Genomic DNA, 16,672 nt, shown 5'->3' on the forward strand with positions numbered 1-16,672 from the left:
TGCTCTCAGAAGTCACTTATTAACTCTAGAATCACACATTAGACTTTGGAGAAAGGCAGAGCTGTGCTTTCCAAGTTGTACAATGCACAGCGGTGAAAAGAAAAATTATGTCAAGAAAATATCCTTTACATTCCAAAATGCAGCCATAAACAATCATGTCATCAAGGTCTGCAAAAAATCCCCGCTGCCTTTACTTCTGCTACTTTCTGATCAAACATCCTTTCCCTTTGCTGTATGTAATTTAAGGAGACAGTGGGAAGTCTTCGCAGTCAGCAAAGATAAGTTTATTTGTTACTCATATGACTCTCAAAGTCTGCATAATTCAAGAGAAATGCAGGCATGCCAGGTTAGGGTCCCAGCAAATTTAAAGTTTAAGGGGTCTGGGACTAACAACAAACATTGTGAACTACCACAGGCAACAGATTATCACATGTTATGCAAATCTGCATCCTACATAAATGATAGTCACACTTACTGACTATAATATTATCTATAGGCCTGTGCTGCAAACAAGAACACCAAAAAAGCAATGTCCCGAGAAACCTGCAGCCTGGTCTTCCTAACTGCAGTATCATTTGTTTAACAAATATAAGTGTACATATATAAAAAAACCTGAATACTGAGATCCAATATCCTTAGGTGGTTATTATCCATTCATAAACTAACTGGACCTACAGTTTTAAAAATGTAGTATTTAACCTAGAGCTGTTTTTTAATTCTACTCAGAAGAAGACAATCTTGCCCCTGTGTATGATGATACACATTTCCACACCCACTGCCCTGGAGACAACTGAGAGCACGAGAACCATCTTGGAATATCTGCTATATAGTAAAAGGAAGCTGCTTGTTGTTTTGCTATTGCTGAAATCAGTCTTTTGGGATCTGAATCAGCAGTCACTTGCAGTCTCTTTTACTACTGTTTTTGGAACGAAGACTGAGTCTGCCACTTGCAGATGTGGCTTCAGAGAACTGGCTACCCTGAACTCACCGGTCTGAGCCCATGGGCTTTGGGCTTGAATATCACATATTTGCCCTCCAGTGCTTTGACCAGGCTGGACAAGAGCCAGCTCTGAACTGAAAACCACACAGCTATACTAAGCCATAAGAACTTTCATGGGAAGCAGAGCAATCTAGGTTGCTCTTGGTAGTGCAAACAGATGATTTGTTGAATTGGAGCTCTTCTCTGTCCAACTCTTTAAAGCAAAGTAATATGTACAAATAACCTTAAAGAGACCCACGAAACTGAGGTACTCACCGCGTCCCATCTTTATCTGCCACAAATGTTGGAGTTGCTATTAGAGGGCTTCGTAGGTCTTTTCTGATATAGATTTTTTCAGTGGAAGCTGCACAGTTGGTTGGTTTTTCACGTTGCACATCAAAAGGCTTTCTCTCACTTTGAACCGCTAAAAATGGAAACATGCAGATTTGAAAGGAATTAATTCAACTGAAAAATACAAAAAGAAAGTAAAATTCTCGCAGTGGGACCTGAGTTTGCACAGTTTTGGTGGTGCACCAGCTCAGTGCATCGGTGGCAAATTAATATAAAGACACAAGAAACACAGGCTCCAGTTATACTATACCTGTGATAATGTACATTTTTAAATGAAGAAAGTCACAGAATGATAATTTTCTTTAAGCTTTGCTGAACTGGAGTCACACCTGGCTATTTCACTGGCTTTTAATAAGATGGAACATTCTGCAAAATGTGCTTTCAAACTGTTAATTATTTTTTTACAGGTAGAACATCATCTACTATCGTTGGATGAAAAAGCATCAAGAAGAAACCTGAAGGAAAGCAGATCCTGAACATGAAATATGAGAATCAGATTTATGTCCAATCATGTTAAAATATTTTGTATTATAAACATACACCATGTTTGTAACTTGCCTTTTCAACTGAGGATCTAACTGGGCTCCTCAAAGACTACAGCAGTCTGAGACATGGCTCAAAACAAATTACTACTGCACCTTGAAACCAAAACAGTGATGAAATAAAGGTATGGTAGGTGCTTTGGCTGCCGAAAGTTTTGTTTCCTTCAAGCAACATACACTGAAATGGAGAGGAGACACTAAAAAGTGGTAGACCCCACATTCAGTATTTGGTAGGCACAGTATCATATTGGGTATTCAACACTTACATTCCATTTTCATGCCCATCTCTAAACATTTCTTAAGCCTACAAAACTGGCACCGATTCCGGTGGTGTTTATTGATGATACAGTCCTGGTTGCTACGACAACTGTAGGTCAAATTCTTCCTCACACTCCTTTTAAAGAAGCCTTTGCATCCCTCACAACTGACAGCACCATAGTGACGACCTAGGAAACATACATTGTTATCAGAAGGAAACTACTTGTATTTTAGCATAAAAACATTTACCTCAAGTAAGTGAAACATTGTAAAAGTCACTCTTTAAATTTATTTTGCATCCTTACCATCATTTTGGGCCATGAAATCATTGTTAAAGTCCTACAGGATGTTTCCCATTTATCTATTGTCAGGACTTTATGGTAGGAGAGTGGAGAGAAGAGAGGAAGGCTAAGTCTGTTGCTGAATGAGAGGCCTGTGAAGTGGTAGTTTCCATGCTGGGCAAGTACAGGTACAGTTCTATTTGCTGTTGTGTATTTAGGATGCATTAAGAGAACATACAAGCTAAAAGTGTAAGTAATTTCAGAATATAAGTAATTTTACAATAAAAAATGTAATACAATCTTAATTTAAAATGCCTAAACATATAAACATATGTTTTAGTTACATAAACACTTAAAAAAATAAAAATGAGACAGAGAGACAGAAAGGTGTCTCTAGTGGGTAAGCACAGTCTGCTTCCTTGGCTTGTACAAATTTTACCTTGTAGACCTCTTGTTACTGCATGGATCTGAATCACTGAGGATTCACTAGATCTCTACTAGCCTATTTCTTTGATAGCAAAAGACCAAAATCTAATGGGAGATTTAGAGAGCACTAAGAAGTGTTTTCCTGTATCAGGTAGAATTTTGTAGGAGACATGTTTATTGCATGGTTGCCCGTAGCTGGGGGCTAAATTCTTCAAATAGTCTCTTTCAGTTACCAGGAACTATTCAATCATTATTTTGTCTTTCAGCACATGATAATGTGTCATATGCTCCAGCTGAAGTACCAACTAACATTCTTACAAGCAGGGTTTAACTATACTGGGTGCACAGATACAAAGTATGTTATCTTTTTTCATTTTGGACTCCAGTGCTTTTACCTTCAGCATGGCTAAAATCAGTTAAAATACATGAAACCTCATCCCTTCATCCTTTCAATCAAGTTTCTTGAATATTACTTTCTATGCTTCCTTACCTGATGCTTTATCACCACAGACTACGCAATACTCTACTACCTGGGGCCGCTGAACATCAGCCTTTCCGAGCAAACGTTCCACTGAAGCAGAGTCTGTCACTATCTAAAACAAAATTCCAGAACAAAAAGACGTAATTAGCCACCGTTTCCTTCTGACATAAAGTAAGAAGTTCTGCCTACAGAACAAGAGTGGGTTATGAATAGGGAATATTTGGCTGATTTTGAGAATAAGTATGACATGTGCAATGAAAACACATAGTAGAAAATGCAAGTTAATGGCAGTTTTTACTGTCAATAGTGAGACTGTTAGAACAGTCAGCAAATTCCAAATAAAACTCCTAGCTTTATTCAATACAAGTTTCCTCACTTGTGCAGTCAACTTTATTCCTCCCTTCTTGCAATCACTCTCAAACAGCTGCTATGTTTTGGACAAAGATGGCTGTATTTCAGATGCTCTTCCCATCTATCCTTTCTCTAGCTGTTATGGGTATAGAGGGGACAGCCTGAAGCCGAATTCCACTACAGAAACAGTTTCACTTCCAAATGCCTCGGATTCCAAAACTTCTCTTCAGAACATTCTATTTAACACAGAAAAGTTAAAAAAAAGCAAAAAAAGCCACTCTCCCCTACAACATCAGCTAACCCATTTAACATAGTAGAATAAGTTTTAAAAGACTTTATATAATTTTTCAAATATTTATGTAAGAATGATCTATGTCTCCCTGTAAAATATTCTCTATTGTAACAGTAGCAATAAGGACCAGGCGCCAGAATGCTAGGAAGGAACCTCAACTTTCACTAGAAATAGATCATTGTTTATATAATTTATTTTGCAACACTCCCATTGGCCTGGGTTACACTCAAGACCTACAAACAACAACAGAAGACAGCTTCTGCTCCAAAGTGCTTTTAATGCAGTGTCTTGCTACTGCGTTGTGCACATAAGTTTGCTCAGGCGAGTTGTATCTCTTTATAGCTATGGATCTTGAACAGACCATCTGCAATGCTGGCACTCCTCACTATCACCATCTTAAGTATTAGCTTATGTCTTTGGAAATTTAATGAGAACACGTAACAAAGGGTGATTAATGCAATGAAAAGAATGAGGAACGTGAAGACGGGAGTGTCCATGATTGAACAGCAAAGCCCACAGCCAGTACTAACCCATGTCCTTAGAACTTTAGAAAACTATTGCAGTTTGTCTTAAAGCAATTCTAAACTGAAATAATCTGAAATCTGAAAACTGAGAAACAGAAATCTATGGTCTATCTCAATTACTGTTTTTACCTGAATTCTGCCTGGCACAATGTTGTCCGTGGTGGTGAAGATAAGCTGTTTGGCATTAGATGTCTCCGGTGCTGCCAGTATCACCTTTCCTGCCCCAGTTCCATCTGGACTGGCTAAAATAAACTGTTGCTTTGGAGACACAGCTGAGTCCACTGCTGTCACTATTTGGATTTTTTGACCTGTTTGCTGATCTGTCACAATCTGTAAAACATATTGAAGAATTTTATAAGCCACAGCAAACTTTGTTTTAAAACATTTCATTCTGTCTCAGACTTAGATGATCATCTCTTTTAATTGCACTTGTAATTTATTCTTCTGCTATTGGTACATTTATCACACTGGTGCAAAATCATTGCAGCTACCTACATAAGTGCAAAACAAAATCAAACTGAATTTATAAGTGTTTATGTATCTAAATACCCACTGCATAGATGGAAAATACTAGACAATTGTGAAAAGTGTGAGTCTGATATTGTTAATATTTTTCAGGTTTTTTTATATATATCTCTCTATCCCTTTTCAGGGACTGTTTAGATTATTTTTTCAGACTAGAATATGCTATTTTATGTCTCATATGCATAAACATTTAAGTGTCTAAGCATATGGAGTCTACAAACAAAGTACCAAAGAAGCTCTGAGGTTAAAGGACAACCATTACTCCTCAGTCCCATTCCTGTACGCTTCAGTACAGCATCTACCTTGCAAAGAAATACTGATACATATTGATATATTTACTCTATACATGCTGCAATATGAATTTCTGGATTACATTACATTACACACAAAAATCATACCAGGTATAGTAAATATAATGACAATGTCAAAATAATTTAAAAAGTGGTTTTGGGGCTGTTCACAGGGGCAGTACCACCCACCCTGACCAAGACAAATCCCAAGAAGAGTCCATCCTGTGATGGAGGCGGCATTGCCAGGGCTGTTCCAAATTCTAGCCCAAGGTCCTCTTCTCCAGCACCACCTCTGGCAGGAGTACACAGGGGAATTGTGCTGGCACGGAGCAGGGTCAGGGAGGGAAAAGTTCGGTATTGCAGTATTGCAGCCTTAACAATTCGTACATCTTTTGTCACTGCATACATTCTGATTTATTAATGGGATCTTCATATTATCTGTCAGTAACAACAACCCACTGTGCAGCATTCCCCGAAGGCTAACTTCATCCTAAACAGGCTAGTCTCCAACTGGCTATGACAGAGAGAGGCATGTCCTTGCAGATGATCTTAGGTGTTCTGTTGACAATGCCCACTGGCTATGGCTAGAGCTCAAAACTTATCTACTTGGGCTAAGTTTAACCTCTGCAAGTGCTCCACACTGACTACATCATCCATACCATTACCTACACAGCCAACCGCTCATCACCAAATACGTGCTAAGGGAGAAAGATAATTCTAGTTTGCACTAAAAATTACCTGTTCTCACATAATTTAAGGAAATCTTCCACTGATTTTAGCATGCTTTGATTTAAACCTAAGTGGGAGAAGAAAAAAAATAATTATGTAATAGCTAGTGATTTAATCAATGGATTTTTACCTGGATGCGTTGTGGTGAAGCTACAGAGGAGTCTGTGGAAATTATCTGGATACGTTGGGAAGGGCTGGTCATCACTGGAGATTCAGAGAGTGAAGTCTGAACAGTCTGCACCTGTAAATAACATACAGAATTATAATGTACTCTTACAGTACTGAACAATTAAAAATACATTAATTTATTAAAGACTAGGTCACCCTATAGCATGGAATCTAAATTTATTAGAAAGGTTACAGTCATTAAACCAACTTGGAGTTATTTTCAACAAAGGATCAGAATACTGGCTTTTTCTGGGAACTGAATGAACTTGACAAATGACAGGACACAAAACCAAACCACCACCACTCTGCCCCAAATAAATCACTGGATAATTACTATGTGATCCTTTGGCTTACTGAAATGCATAAATACTTTTTTCCACGTTCAGTTATGCATTTGTCTCACTTTTTGCTTTTGTAAAAACAAAATACACCATATACACAATGTAGAATGTAAAATATTTCACCTTTTAATAATTTCAAAGTACTTTATGAACTGCTTTTAAAATTTTCAGCTGCCTCAAATTTAGAAAAACTTTTCTCTAGGCCTCTAAATAACAATGGTCCCAAGCCCAGGAACACAAGGGACAAGAGATACACGGAATCTGCTGGAAGAATATGTGATGCTTTATTATGGACCTTTCTGGTCAACTGCATAAAATTTGACTTCCTAAGTAAAAACATTTAAAAAAAAAAAAAAAGGAAAAAGAAAAAAGAAGTAGTAGTAGTCCAAGAATATGCAATGCCTTAAAAAAGTTCTATCAGAGATTTACAAGTTTAACTTCAGACAGCGTTCATAAGTAATATAAGAAATAAATTAAGCTATCATTAATTAGAATCTGAAATAAATTGAATCAAAGTATTCTGAAAGCAAACAGCTTGTAAGTACCCATGTCAAGAAGATAACACAGTTCAGTGTTATCTTAGGTTCAATTACAGGATTAAACATAACATTGACTATTCTGATCTGTTCTTCAGAAGAGACTTGACACCATGAAACCTGTACTATGTATAAAGCAACTGCTTTGGAAGCTGTGCATGCAAAACCTTTTCAATGACAGTATGTTTCTGTAATTCTAAAATAAATTTATAACAATAAATTCACTAATTTCTTTAAGATGGGAAAGAGTCTCTAAAGAGATTTCATCTTCAAGATACGAAGGAACAAAGCAGGCTGTATATCATAGAAAACTTCAGTGCATCACATTTGACAGAGGCTTAATCAACAATTGTTTAAAAGAAGCCACAAACACTGTGACTCAGACAGTCAGAAAATAACACAGATAATGTAAAAGACAGCTCAAAACCTCATTTCCTTATACAAAACACATCAAGTACACTTATTGTAAGTGACAGGGGAAAAATAATCTGCTTACTGGAGCTCCCTAGCTGTACACTGCGTAGACTGTAGTACTTACAGTGCCAAATTCTTCCTGCAGTTTTATTTACATTTTTCCTCAGCAAAACTCTGAGGGCAAAACAATCCAAGAGAAATGCCTATATCACTTTTAGTCAGATTATAGGTATTTTCAGCCAGTCTCCATTACCGAGGATTCCAATCACAGAAAGCAGCCAGCATTGTTTTAAAAAGCCCTCTCTGTGACCCTGTTCCTCTGAAGGTCAAGTGCATTATCATTCCCTGTAACCAAGGAAGCAGAATCGACGTGTTCCTGCTGTTTTGCCAGCTGCTGAAGGAGTTTGTCTAATAGTAAAATTAATTTCATCTGGGGAAGATAGTCCCATCTTATCAAGCTTACCCCTCCTCCTGTTCTCAAGCCCCTCAACTTGCTTACTCTCTGTGAACTGTAAACCAGCAAAACGAAATCTGAAAACAGGGCATGCCTGTATCTTGAATTATTTTCAAATATGCAAAATTGAAAGGAAAATCCACCACATACCTTGAGGAGCATCCTTAGCCTTAAAGTTCATTAAGCTAATGTATTCAAAGGAACTTAGGCCTTTCTAACCTAATCCCAGGCCCTCAAATATGAAGTAGCATAATCAGTCTTACTACATGTAAGAATTCACATACTAAGTTCATTACATATGTGTGATTCATTAAACTCTATAACAAAATATTTTTATGAGGCTGCAGCAAAGGCTGACAAATGGGTGAAAAAAAAATATTAAAATTTTTAGAAAGGGAAAATTGTTGAAAGTTATGATATGTTAAGTTTTGGAAACATGATCATGTACTTGACAGGTTTTACAACAGTAGACTTGAATGCAGTGGATTTCCACTACAAAGCCTTACGCAACACAAATGCAAGACCCATGTGTCTTTCAGTAGCACTGGTATTTTATTTTAGCTTCAAGGACTCCTAATCTTAGCACAGAAATGTGCTCTCCATTGAAATTAGGCTCTTGATTTGATAGTGTACAACTCTCTAAAAATATTATCTAGGAATAACTACTGCAGCAGTGTATTTACAGCATAGCTACAACAAAACTGTCAGGTGACCAACTGTGATCTAGTGTGGGGAAAAGGGTTATACCTAAAACATGTGAGAAAACCCAATGAAATTTTAGTTGGATTTTCCTTGTGCTTATTATCTGACACCACACTTTATAACCTAGGCTTTTATTTGTCCAGTTAATTCAGGAAATACATTTATAATACCTGATTATGTCCCTGTCTTTCCTGGGACAAGAAACAAATCCTGAACACTTGATCAGTACTGTGAGGGACCAGCCCCCCAACCCCACTGTAGCCCTTACAACAAAGTTTCATTTGCATCCCAACAGGCCTGCCGAGAGGATAATCAGAACATAATCAGACCAAGTGGTATTGGATGGTCGACCATTTCCTGGCCCGTTACATTTTAATCTCTCTCTCTGGAAGGGCCAGGTCTGACACTAAGGTTGGATTCAGCTGCACCTGGGCTCCTCTCTGAGGAGTTTAGAAAGCAAGGGTGTCCAGTTTGAATCTCCCCAGGTTGCCCTACCTGGGTCATGACAGCTATATAAACCTCTGTTCAGAAGTAGGCTTCCCCACTCTACAGTTTGGAATACTTGCATTACACACAGAAAGTGGAATTATCCTATTTCTTAATATAATAATAATAATAATAATAATAATAATAATAATAATAATAATAATAATAATAATAATAATAATAATAATAATAATAATAATAATAATACAAAGTTGCTTGTTTTCTGAATCAAAATACTACCTAGCCATCAAAATTTGAAATAAAATAAAAAACCTATCAAATGTAGTGTACTGATGTAGTTGGTACTACATTAGTAACTACTGACGTAGTTTGCAGCTTTGTCACAATTACCTGAGTCACTCACAAATTCTCAAAGATTAACTCTCCTGACCACTTGAGCCCTTTGTAGAATGGCAGATAAAATTCAGATCCACCATGTAAGATCTCACCTGTAGTGTAACTGCCCTAATGGGACACTGGTGCAAGATCATGTACGAGACACATGAAGGCAACAGTCCTGGAAGAGGTACAACTCTTCCGTGGCATATCTCCATCCTAAAGAATTACAGACTGCATCTTATCTAACATCCCAGTACTTATAGGACACAGCAGCTCTGCCACATCTGGAAACACTCCTGAATTCAGAGACTGCCAAACTGCGTAAGCCACATACATGACTCCCATGTGCACTTTGTGTGAGACACCTCACAGGCTGACAGCTTGTCTAGGTTTGTGCAATTAACAGAAACTTGAGAAAAGCTGTATTTGAACTAAAGACTACCTGAGAGGACTCAGCATCGAAACTCCACCTTACAAATTCATCCAGAAATGAGAAAATGGTCAACATTAAACATAAATGGCCTTATTTTACACTTCATTAACTCTTACAACAAAGCAAACAATTATTCCATCAAAACAGCAGTGTTTCTACTCTCCTTTTCAGCACACTGTGCTTCATCTGGACTCAAACCCTAAATTGCTGAACTACTTATGATGTAATGTGACAGAGAGATCTGAAGATGGCCAAGAAAACAAAGGACAAAGATGTCCAGTATCTTTTCAGTTCCATGGCAAAACATACTTTCAGAAAGGCCAAAGGTTTTGATGTGCGCTTATCAAGGTGCTCAGGGAACAAAAAGCAATGGAAATCCTCTAGGACTGCAGCTGGCATAAATGAGATCCCAGTAGCACAGGGCTCAGTAGAGTCATCTCTTGTGACACTCTCTCTCTCTGTCTAGCTTCTTGACAGAGAAAAGGGATGCACTGGGAATGGTTTGTGGCTGTCATGGAACCAGAAGGGGACAGCTTTAGCAAATACTAAAAATTCTGGTCACATCAGAGCTGATACTGAAATGAGGAAGTAGTCCTTATTCCTCCCCACAGTGACAGTTCTGTTTAGAAATTTTGCATTGAAAACTAAGGCACTGCACAGGGAATACATCTCCACTTCATAAAAAATAATTTTTTCTTAAACAATATGTAAATCAAACCTAAGTTGGTACTAGGACTGAACCTGGGCCACTGATATATTGCACACTGACAGTACTAAATAAATACTTGAGAAAAGCAAGACTAATTATTTTTGCACTATGGCTAAAGTATATTTTATGCTTTTTAAAAGCTACTCAGGATGAGGAGAAACTGCTGCAATTTCCTCTGAACCCCCCAGCTGTTCTGTTTTCCAGTCTCATGAAATGTAAGTGAAGGCAACAGCAGGCACCTAAAATGGAGCGCTCTCAGCCAATCTCTTCAGAAATACAGTTGGAAAACTGCAGCAAGCAACACTGCTACGAAGCAGAAGCAACCAACAGCAGTGAAACTATTTGAAGGACAATTGTACAAAGTCCTAAACATAGAATAAGTACAAAAATATATGTAATACTGGAATGCACTCAGTAGCTTCTGTAAGATACTCACAGTTTCATGGAAAACAAACCTGATGAACCATTGCTCAAGAAAGAAAAACAACATATGGCCTACTTGTATGACAGACTGATGTGGTGCTTGGCATCATAGTTCTCAATTAACCCATGCACTATATATGTGGTAATTATGTTGAAAAAATGAGGCAGATATAGCTAAACCTGCCAAAATCTGCACTACATTATCCTGCTTGCAACTTGTGTCTCATCATTCATAGCTTAAAATCCAGTGCACAATTAATGACTCTCCTTCCATTTAATTTTCACCAATGAACAATACGATATTCTGAAGAAGCCTCTCATTTTTAAGGCCAGTGCCAGATTTCATGCTAGGTTTTCTCTGAGAAAAAGTGAGTACAAATACAGAATTTTAGCACACTTCAAGAAAACTAGTAACATATTTACCTGTATTATTAAAAACTGTATCTGACTGAAGACACAAAGAGCAGGAAGACTGCCTTTCATAAAGAAATAGTTCAACATTAACATGGTCATAGCAGTAATTAATTCTTAATGAGATAATGCTACTTATAACTGTTTTTCCATTAACAAAGTTTTCACAGTGTTACGCAGTGGACAGGCATATATAATTTAAGGAGGAGTTGAATACTATAAAGAGATGAAGCCCTCTATTTACCCACCGGCCAGGAAGAAATCACAGAGCTTCATACACTCTTGAGATGGAGCGATCTCTCCAGTGGCAAGATACAACCATCACACTACGTAACCACGGTGCATTTCCTGCACGAGGAATTACAAATGTCACATATTTTATGTGCCTTAGATGTGATTATAGCACTCAAGTTCTACCAAAATAGAATAAGGTTTGCTAGTATTCTGACTACAGGTTTTTATTTCCAAGATAGTTTAGATGTGTTTTTAAAAAATGCAGGTTGCCAAATTGACACCTGGTATAGCAAACTAGAGTAAAAACTCCCTTGTTTGTTTTCAGTGTGCAATTCTGGAGTCTTCAGGAACCACTCTTTAGGTGCTATTTCCAGGATGCTCAGCTGGCCATTTTCCACTATTTAAAACAAACTAATTTTTTTTTAGAAAAAAATTGCTCTAAGTACAGCATTTCTGAATGTACAATCCATTTCTGAATGCACAATGACACACTTCTCTCCTTCATATATAAGGGCTTCTTCTTCAACTAAAAATATTTTTTAATACCCAGGTGTAATCTTAGTTCAGTAGGTAAAAAAAATCTGTATGAATGTTTGAAAGTGGCCTTGTCTACAGAGATCATTCAGCCTACTTGCCCTTTGGTATTTATGAAACCCATTTATTATGTAATCATATGAAAAATCATATGATATATTTGAAGGATATTAAACCAAATAATTTTAGACAGATAAAAATGCTAGTTTATTTTTCGACTGCGGTTTGCATACTAAAGGAAATACACAGCTTATTTACTATGGCCATGACCACATTTTCCAAGTTTATGCGTCAATTTAGACATTTTAGCTGCCGAGCATCCAAGCTTTAGTGTATATACATGAAGACATAAATTAATATAATTTAAAGTAGATTTTGTGCTCTTTTTCCCATACCTGTAGGTAGAAAATATAAATCCTGATATAAACAAGTCACCCTACTGTAAATTCAATATAATGTATAAACCAGGAAATTTTAAACACTGTTCTGGATCTAGATGAAAACTGATGAGAAACTTTTCATGTCCAAAATGGTCAAGTTAATGATCAAATGACCAGAAATTCTGTTGTACTAATTTTTTTAACAATCCATAATACAACCAAGTTTCTCTGTAGTTTGTGTTGAATTTCCTACTTGCATCCCTAATATGGGGGCCAACAAACCACGTATCGGTTGCACTGGTTTCTTGTTTGTGCCCAGGCGGAAAGCAATACTGATCTATAAAGATTTTCTGTTCCATTCATGCTAATTGTAAACACCAAGGATTCCCTAATATATTTTTTATTTAAAAAGCTCATATCCCAACTGTTGTGATATCATCTGTCACTCACCTCAGCCACCTGCTGAGCCTCCACTACCTGCTGAGCCAGCACCTCCATATTGGTTGCCATGGTGAAACAAGATCATTAGAGAACCTGTTTGAAAAGATGCCAGCAACTTCCATCAGGCACAAAAGTCACGTATTATTATTAAAGAAAGCTTTTTAAAATATAATTTACAATATTTTTTACATATCTGCCACATAAGAAAATATGCCACAGATGCCTGTGTGTGCACATCCACATACATAGACACGTGTACGTACAGTAGGTGCTGGAACCAAACTGCTCAAAAAGCGGAGGCACATAGTTATTCTTTTATTTTATAAAGCCTCTAATATACCATTTCTAGTCTATTATTTAAGCTGCAAAGAAGAGATGTAAATTTCATACAGTAGAAAGGACTAACGTGAGTGTCAACTACTGATGCAGTGTGTGGAATTCTCGACTCTCTAAGGCACTTTCCTCAAGGGAAGAGGCTCCTTACAGCTCAGCTACTCCTGCCCTAACCGGGAAACTGTGACTTCAGCAAATGCTGATTGAGTCATTCCATCAAACTGCCATGTTCATCCATATTCTTACAGCAATCTTGCACAATAGAGCAAATAACAGAAGATAAGTTTAAATGTGACAGTTTATCTAAACTATTTTTTATTATAATGTGATAGTATTATCACTCTGAGGAGAAAACACTGCAGAATTGCTTTATCCTATGGTGAGTACCTGTACCTTCAACCTTATCCTCCACAGGGTTTAAAAAGAAAAGAAAAAAAGCAAATAAAAAAGGTAGAAACAAGAAGAAAAACCCACATCCAATATATTTTTAATTAACTTTACCAGGGCTGTGTTTCTCTAAGGGAAAATTTATCTATGATTTCAACTTAATGCATTCAGCTTTTAATTGTGACTTACTCATTACAGAGTCAGAGTTCAGATTCTGACCCAGGTGTAGGTAATGAAAAGGCACTTCTGAATGCTGGCCCATCTGCTGTTTTATTGAAAACCTGCTGGTACTTGCAAAGCAAACATTTAACATGAAATTTAAAAATGCTGTGAACAACGCAAACCATGTTACAGAAAAAGTCACACATGCTTCTAGCAACCCCTCTTCTTAAATGCAACTCCTATTTGACAGCTGAAAATGTCAAAATTTATTAAGTTTAAAAGATTACATGGTATTGAGGTAATTGTGAAAATTATTTTGTACATATCAATGAAAGACCACTCTTAATGCATAATCAAAGTTGAGACATTTCCTATGGAAATCGTATTCATTCTAATTTCCCACACAGCTTGTAATTTTTAGTGTTTAACTTGCACAGTGAGCTTATGCACCATTTCCACCAGACCTATTTAATATTGCAGCTTGAGAACGCCTTATCAGCTGTTCAGTAATTCCTTTTCTGTTTTATGTTATTTTAAATTATTTTTTTATGTTCAGCAACGAAGATAACCATATGCTCACAGAATGCTGTTTTCTCAGTGCTTTAAGATGAGGGACACCCTGAAGTGTAGCTGTTTTGTTCGTAAGAATACCTTTCTAAGACAGAATGACGTCTTTGCCGTGGTAAGGCTCTGACAGATTTGCTGTTGGTGTCGTTTATCCACCAAGGTTTTTGTGCCTTCGACCTTCCCAAAACAGCCATAGGCTCAGGCAATCTGATCAGATGCCACTGGAAGCCCAGGGACCGTTTACAGCCGTGCTGAGTAAGCTCGTTCATCCCTAACATGAAACAAGGCAAAATCAGCTTCCTAGCAAGATCTCTAAGCAGCTAAGTTCTTAAGGAGAACAAAAAAAAAAAAAAAAGAAATCCCCAAATCAACCCAACAAGAAAGGCGGAACTTAAAAACTGCAAGGAGGCACTTAAAGTACCAGGAACATATTTACAGGTTAACCGCGTGGCAGCCAGCTCAATACTTGCAGATGTGCTGCTGTCCAAAATTTGGCACAAAATCATAAATCTCTCCCTAGGTTGCCCTGGAATCTCAGAAGAAAGTCACAGATTCCATCTGAGGTATTCTGTGGGTACGGCCCTACTACGACGACACGGCAAAAGGCCAAGTTCAAGCTTACGAAGCCTGGTCCCGGTTCCTCAGAGCGCCTGCCCGAGGCGGCCAGCACGGACCGCCCCAGCGGGAGCCTGGAGAGTGAGACAGGAAGCGCGGAGCTGGCAGGCCAGGCTCTGCCGGGAGCCCCTGCTACACTGTCACTGCGGCAGGAAGCCGGCAGAAACCCCTGCAACAACTGACAGGCCAGAAAATAACGAGGCCCGAGCCCCGGCAGAGCGGCCCCGCCGGCCGCCGCCATTGGCTGCGGCGGACACACCGCGCCCCGCGGGCCGCACCGCCCTCCTTCCCGCCTCCCGTGGCAACCGATGACCTCACGTCAGACACTCGCCAGCGATTGGCCGAGGGAGCCGCCCGTGGCGCCGCTGGCCCCGCCTCTCGAGTAAGAAGGAAAACACCCGGGGGACGCGAGCAGCACAAAATGGCGGCGCTGGCTGTCGGCCAAGTCCCAGGCGGGGCTGCTGCCGCCGCCATTAGGCCCCCTCCCCCGCGCCGGTATCTCCTCATGTCAGGCTACGAGAGGCTTGGGCATGGCAGCAGGGAAGCGGCCGGTAAGATGGCGGCGGTCTCAGCCCCGTATGCAAAGTACCCGCCGCCCCCTCCCCTCCGCCCTCCCGGTGGCAAAGGTAAAAGGGTCGGGTTCAAGCCGCCGCCTCCGCCCGCTCAGACTCCATCTTCTCTCCCTCTGTCCGTGTCCCGAGCTCGTAATCGCCGCGACCATCGCCCCTGCGACCCCCGGACAACAGACTGATCCCACCGACACCGGACCGGCTCCGACCTCAGGAAGCCCACATACCAGCCCGGCGGCTCCGCAGCGGGACCCCCGCGCCGGACCAACCCGGCACCCCCAGATGGTGTTCTTTCTCTTTCTCTCTCTCCTCATGGCCGGCTCTCGCTTACCAGCAAAATACCGGAGCCTCAAATCCCCCCTCCCCTTAAGCCGAGCGTTACCCCTCCGCTTCTCCGCTCGCGGGGGTGCCCCGACCAGGGCCCCGAGGCCACCTCCCCGCGCCCCTTCCCTCTCCTTGGCCCCAACGAAACAAACCTAACCGGGCCGCCTCTATTTTAAAAAACGATTTTTTTACCTCAGATATTGGCGCCAAACGTGCCCTGGCGGTGACCCTGCCCCGGGCCCAGGCGGGCCGGTGTTGGGAGAGGGTGCCCAGCGGCGGCCCTCCCTCCCCCCGTGGGGCGCGGCGGTGAGGGGCTAACGGGGTCCGCGGAGGGGAGGGGGCCGGGTCTGTATTTCGGGGCCGCGCGGGGGGGGTGGTGTTTTGTTTTGTGTGCCGTGCCCCTGGGAAAGGTCAGAGTTCGTGACCCCGCCCGCCGCCGCCGCCGCCCGGGAGCTTTTCCCCGCTTCCTCCTCCCAGCACCAGCCCGGCCGCGGCCCCCTCCATCCCCTCGCGGGGCGGGGCCGGGGCCGGCGGCGGGGAGGGGCTACCTGGGGCCGCCGCTCCGCGCCAGCGCCGCGCTCCGCTCCCGCGGGCCCTGCGCAGGTGGGGGCGCCGGGCGCTGCGCCGGGCTTTCCTTGTCCCCCGGCGGGAGCAGGGCAGGCATCGGGGCCTGGCAGATCC

At 40.5% G+C, this 16,672-nt stretch overlaps 1 protein-coding gene across 13 annotated transcripts in view; it reads right to left on the reverse strand.

The window, feature by feature from the left end:
- Nucleotides 1-16,400, reverse strand: part of NR2C2 (nuclear receptor subfamily 2 group C member 2) — a 37,044-nt gene extending 20,644 nt beyond the window's left edge. For 4 of the 13 annotated variants that reach the window (XM_051627184.1, XM_051627179.1, XM_051627175.1 and 1 more), the window contains exons 1-9: nucleotides 15,106-15,180; nucleotides 14,568-14,754; nucleotides 13,044-13,127; nucleotides 11,694-11,793; nucleotides 6,160-6,270; nucleotides 4,615-4,815; nucleotides 3,328-3,430; nucleotides 2,139-2,318; nucleotides 1,256-1,403 (exon numbers count right to left, since the gene is read on the reverse strand). In XM_051627184.1, the coding sequence (XP_051483144.1) occupies nucleotides 1,256-1,403; nucleotides 2,139-2,318; nucleotides 3,328-3,430; nucleotides 4,615-4,815; nucleotides 6,160-6,231 (704 nt within the window). In that variant the 5' untranslated portion in view covers nucleotides 6,232-6,270; nucleotides 11,694-11,793; nucleotides 13,044-13,127; nucleotides 14,568-14,754; nucleotides 15,106-15,180. Of the gene's footprint in view, nucleotides 1-1,255; nucleotides 1,404-2,138; nucleotides 2,319-3,327; nucleotides 3,431-4,614; nucleotides 4,816-6,159; nucleotides 6,271-11,693; nucleotides 11,794-13,043; nucleotides 13,128-13,943; nucleotides 14,039-14,567; nucleotides 14,755-15,105; nucleotides 15,181-16,183 lie in introns of those variants that run through there. The other 9 variants (XM_051627181.1, XM_051627186.1, XM_051627185.1 and 6 more) reach the window with 6 other exon arrangements.
- Between the last annotated feature and the right edge of the window lie 272 nt (nucleotides 16,401-16,672).

Source organism: Apus apus, chromosome 9 (assembly GCF_020740795.1).
Source record: "Apus apus isolate bApuApu2 chromosome 9, bApuApu2.pri.cur, whole genome shotgun sequence".
In the NCBI taxonomy this organism is placed as follows: domain Eukaryota; kingdom Metazoa; phylum Chordata; class Aves; order Apodiformes; family Apodidae; genus Apus; species Apus apus.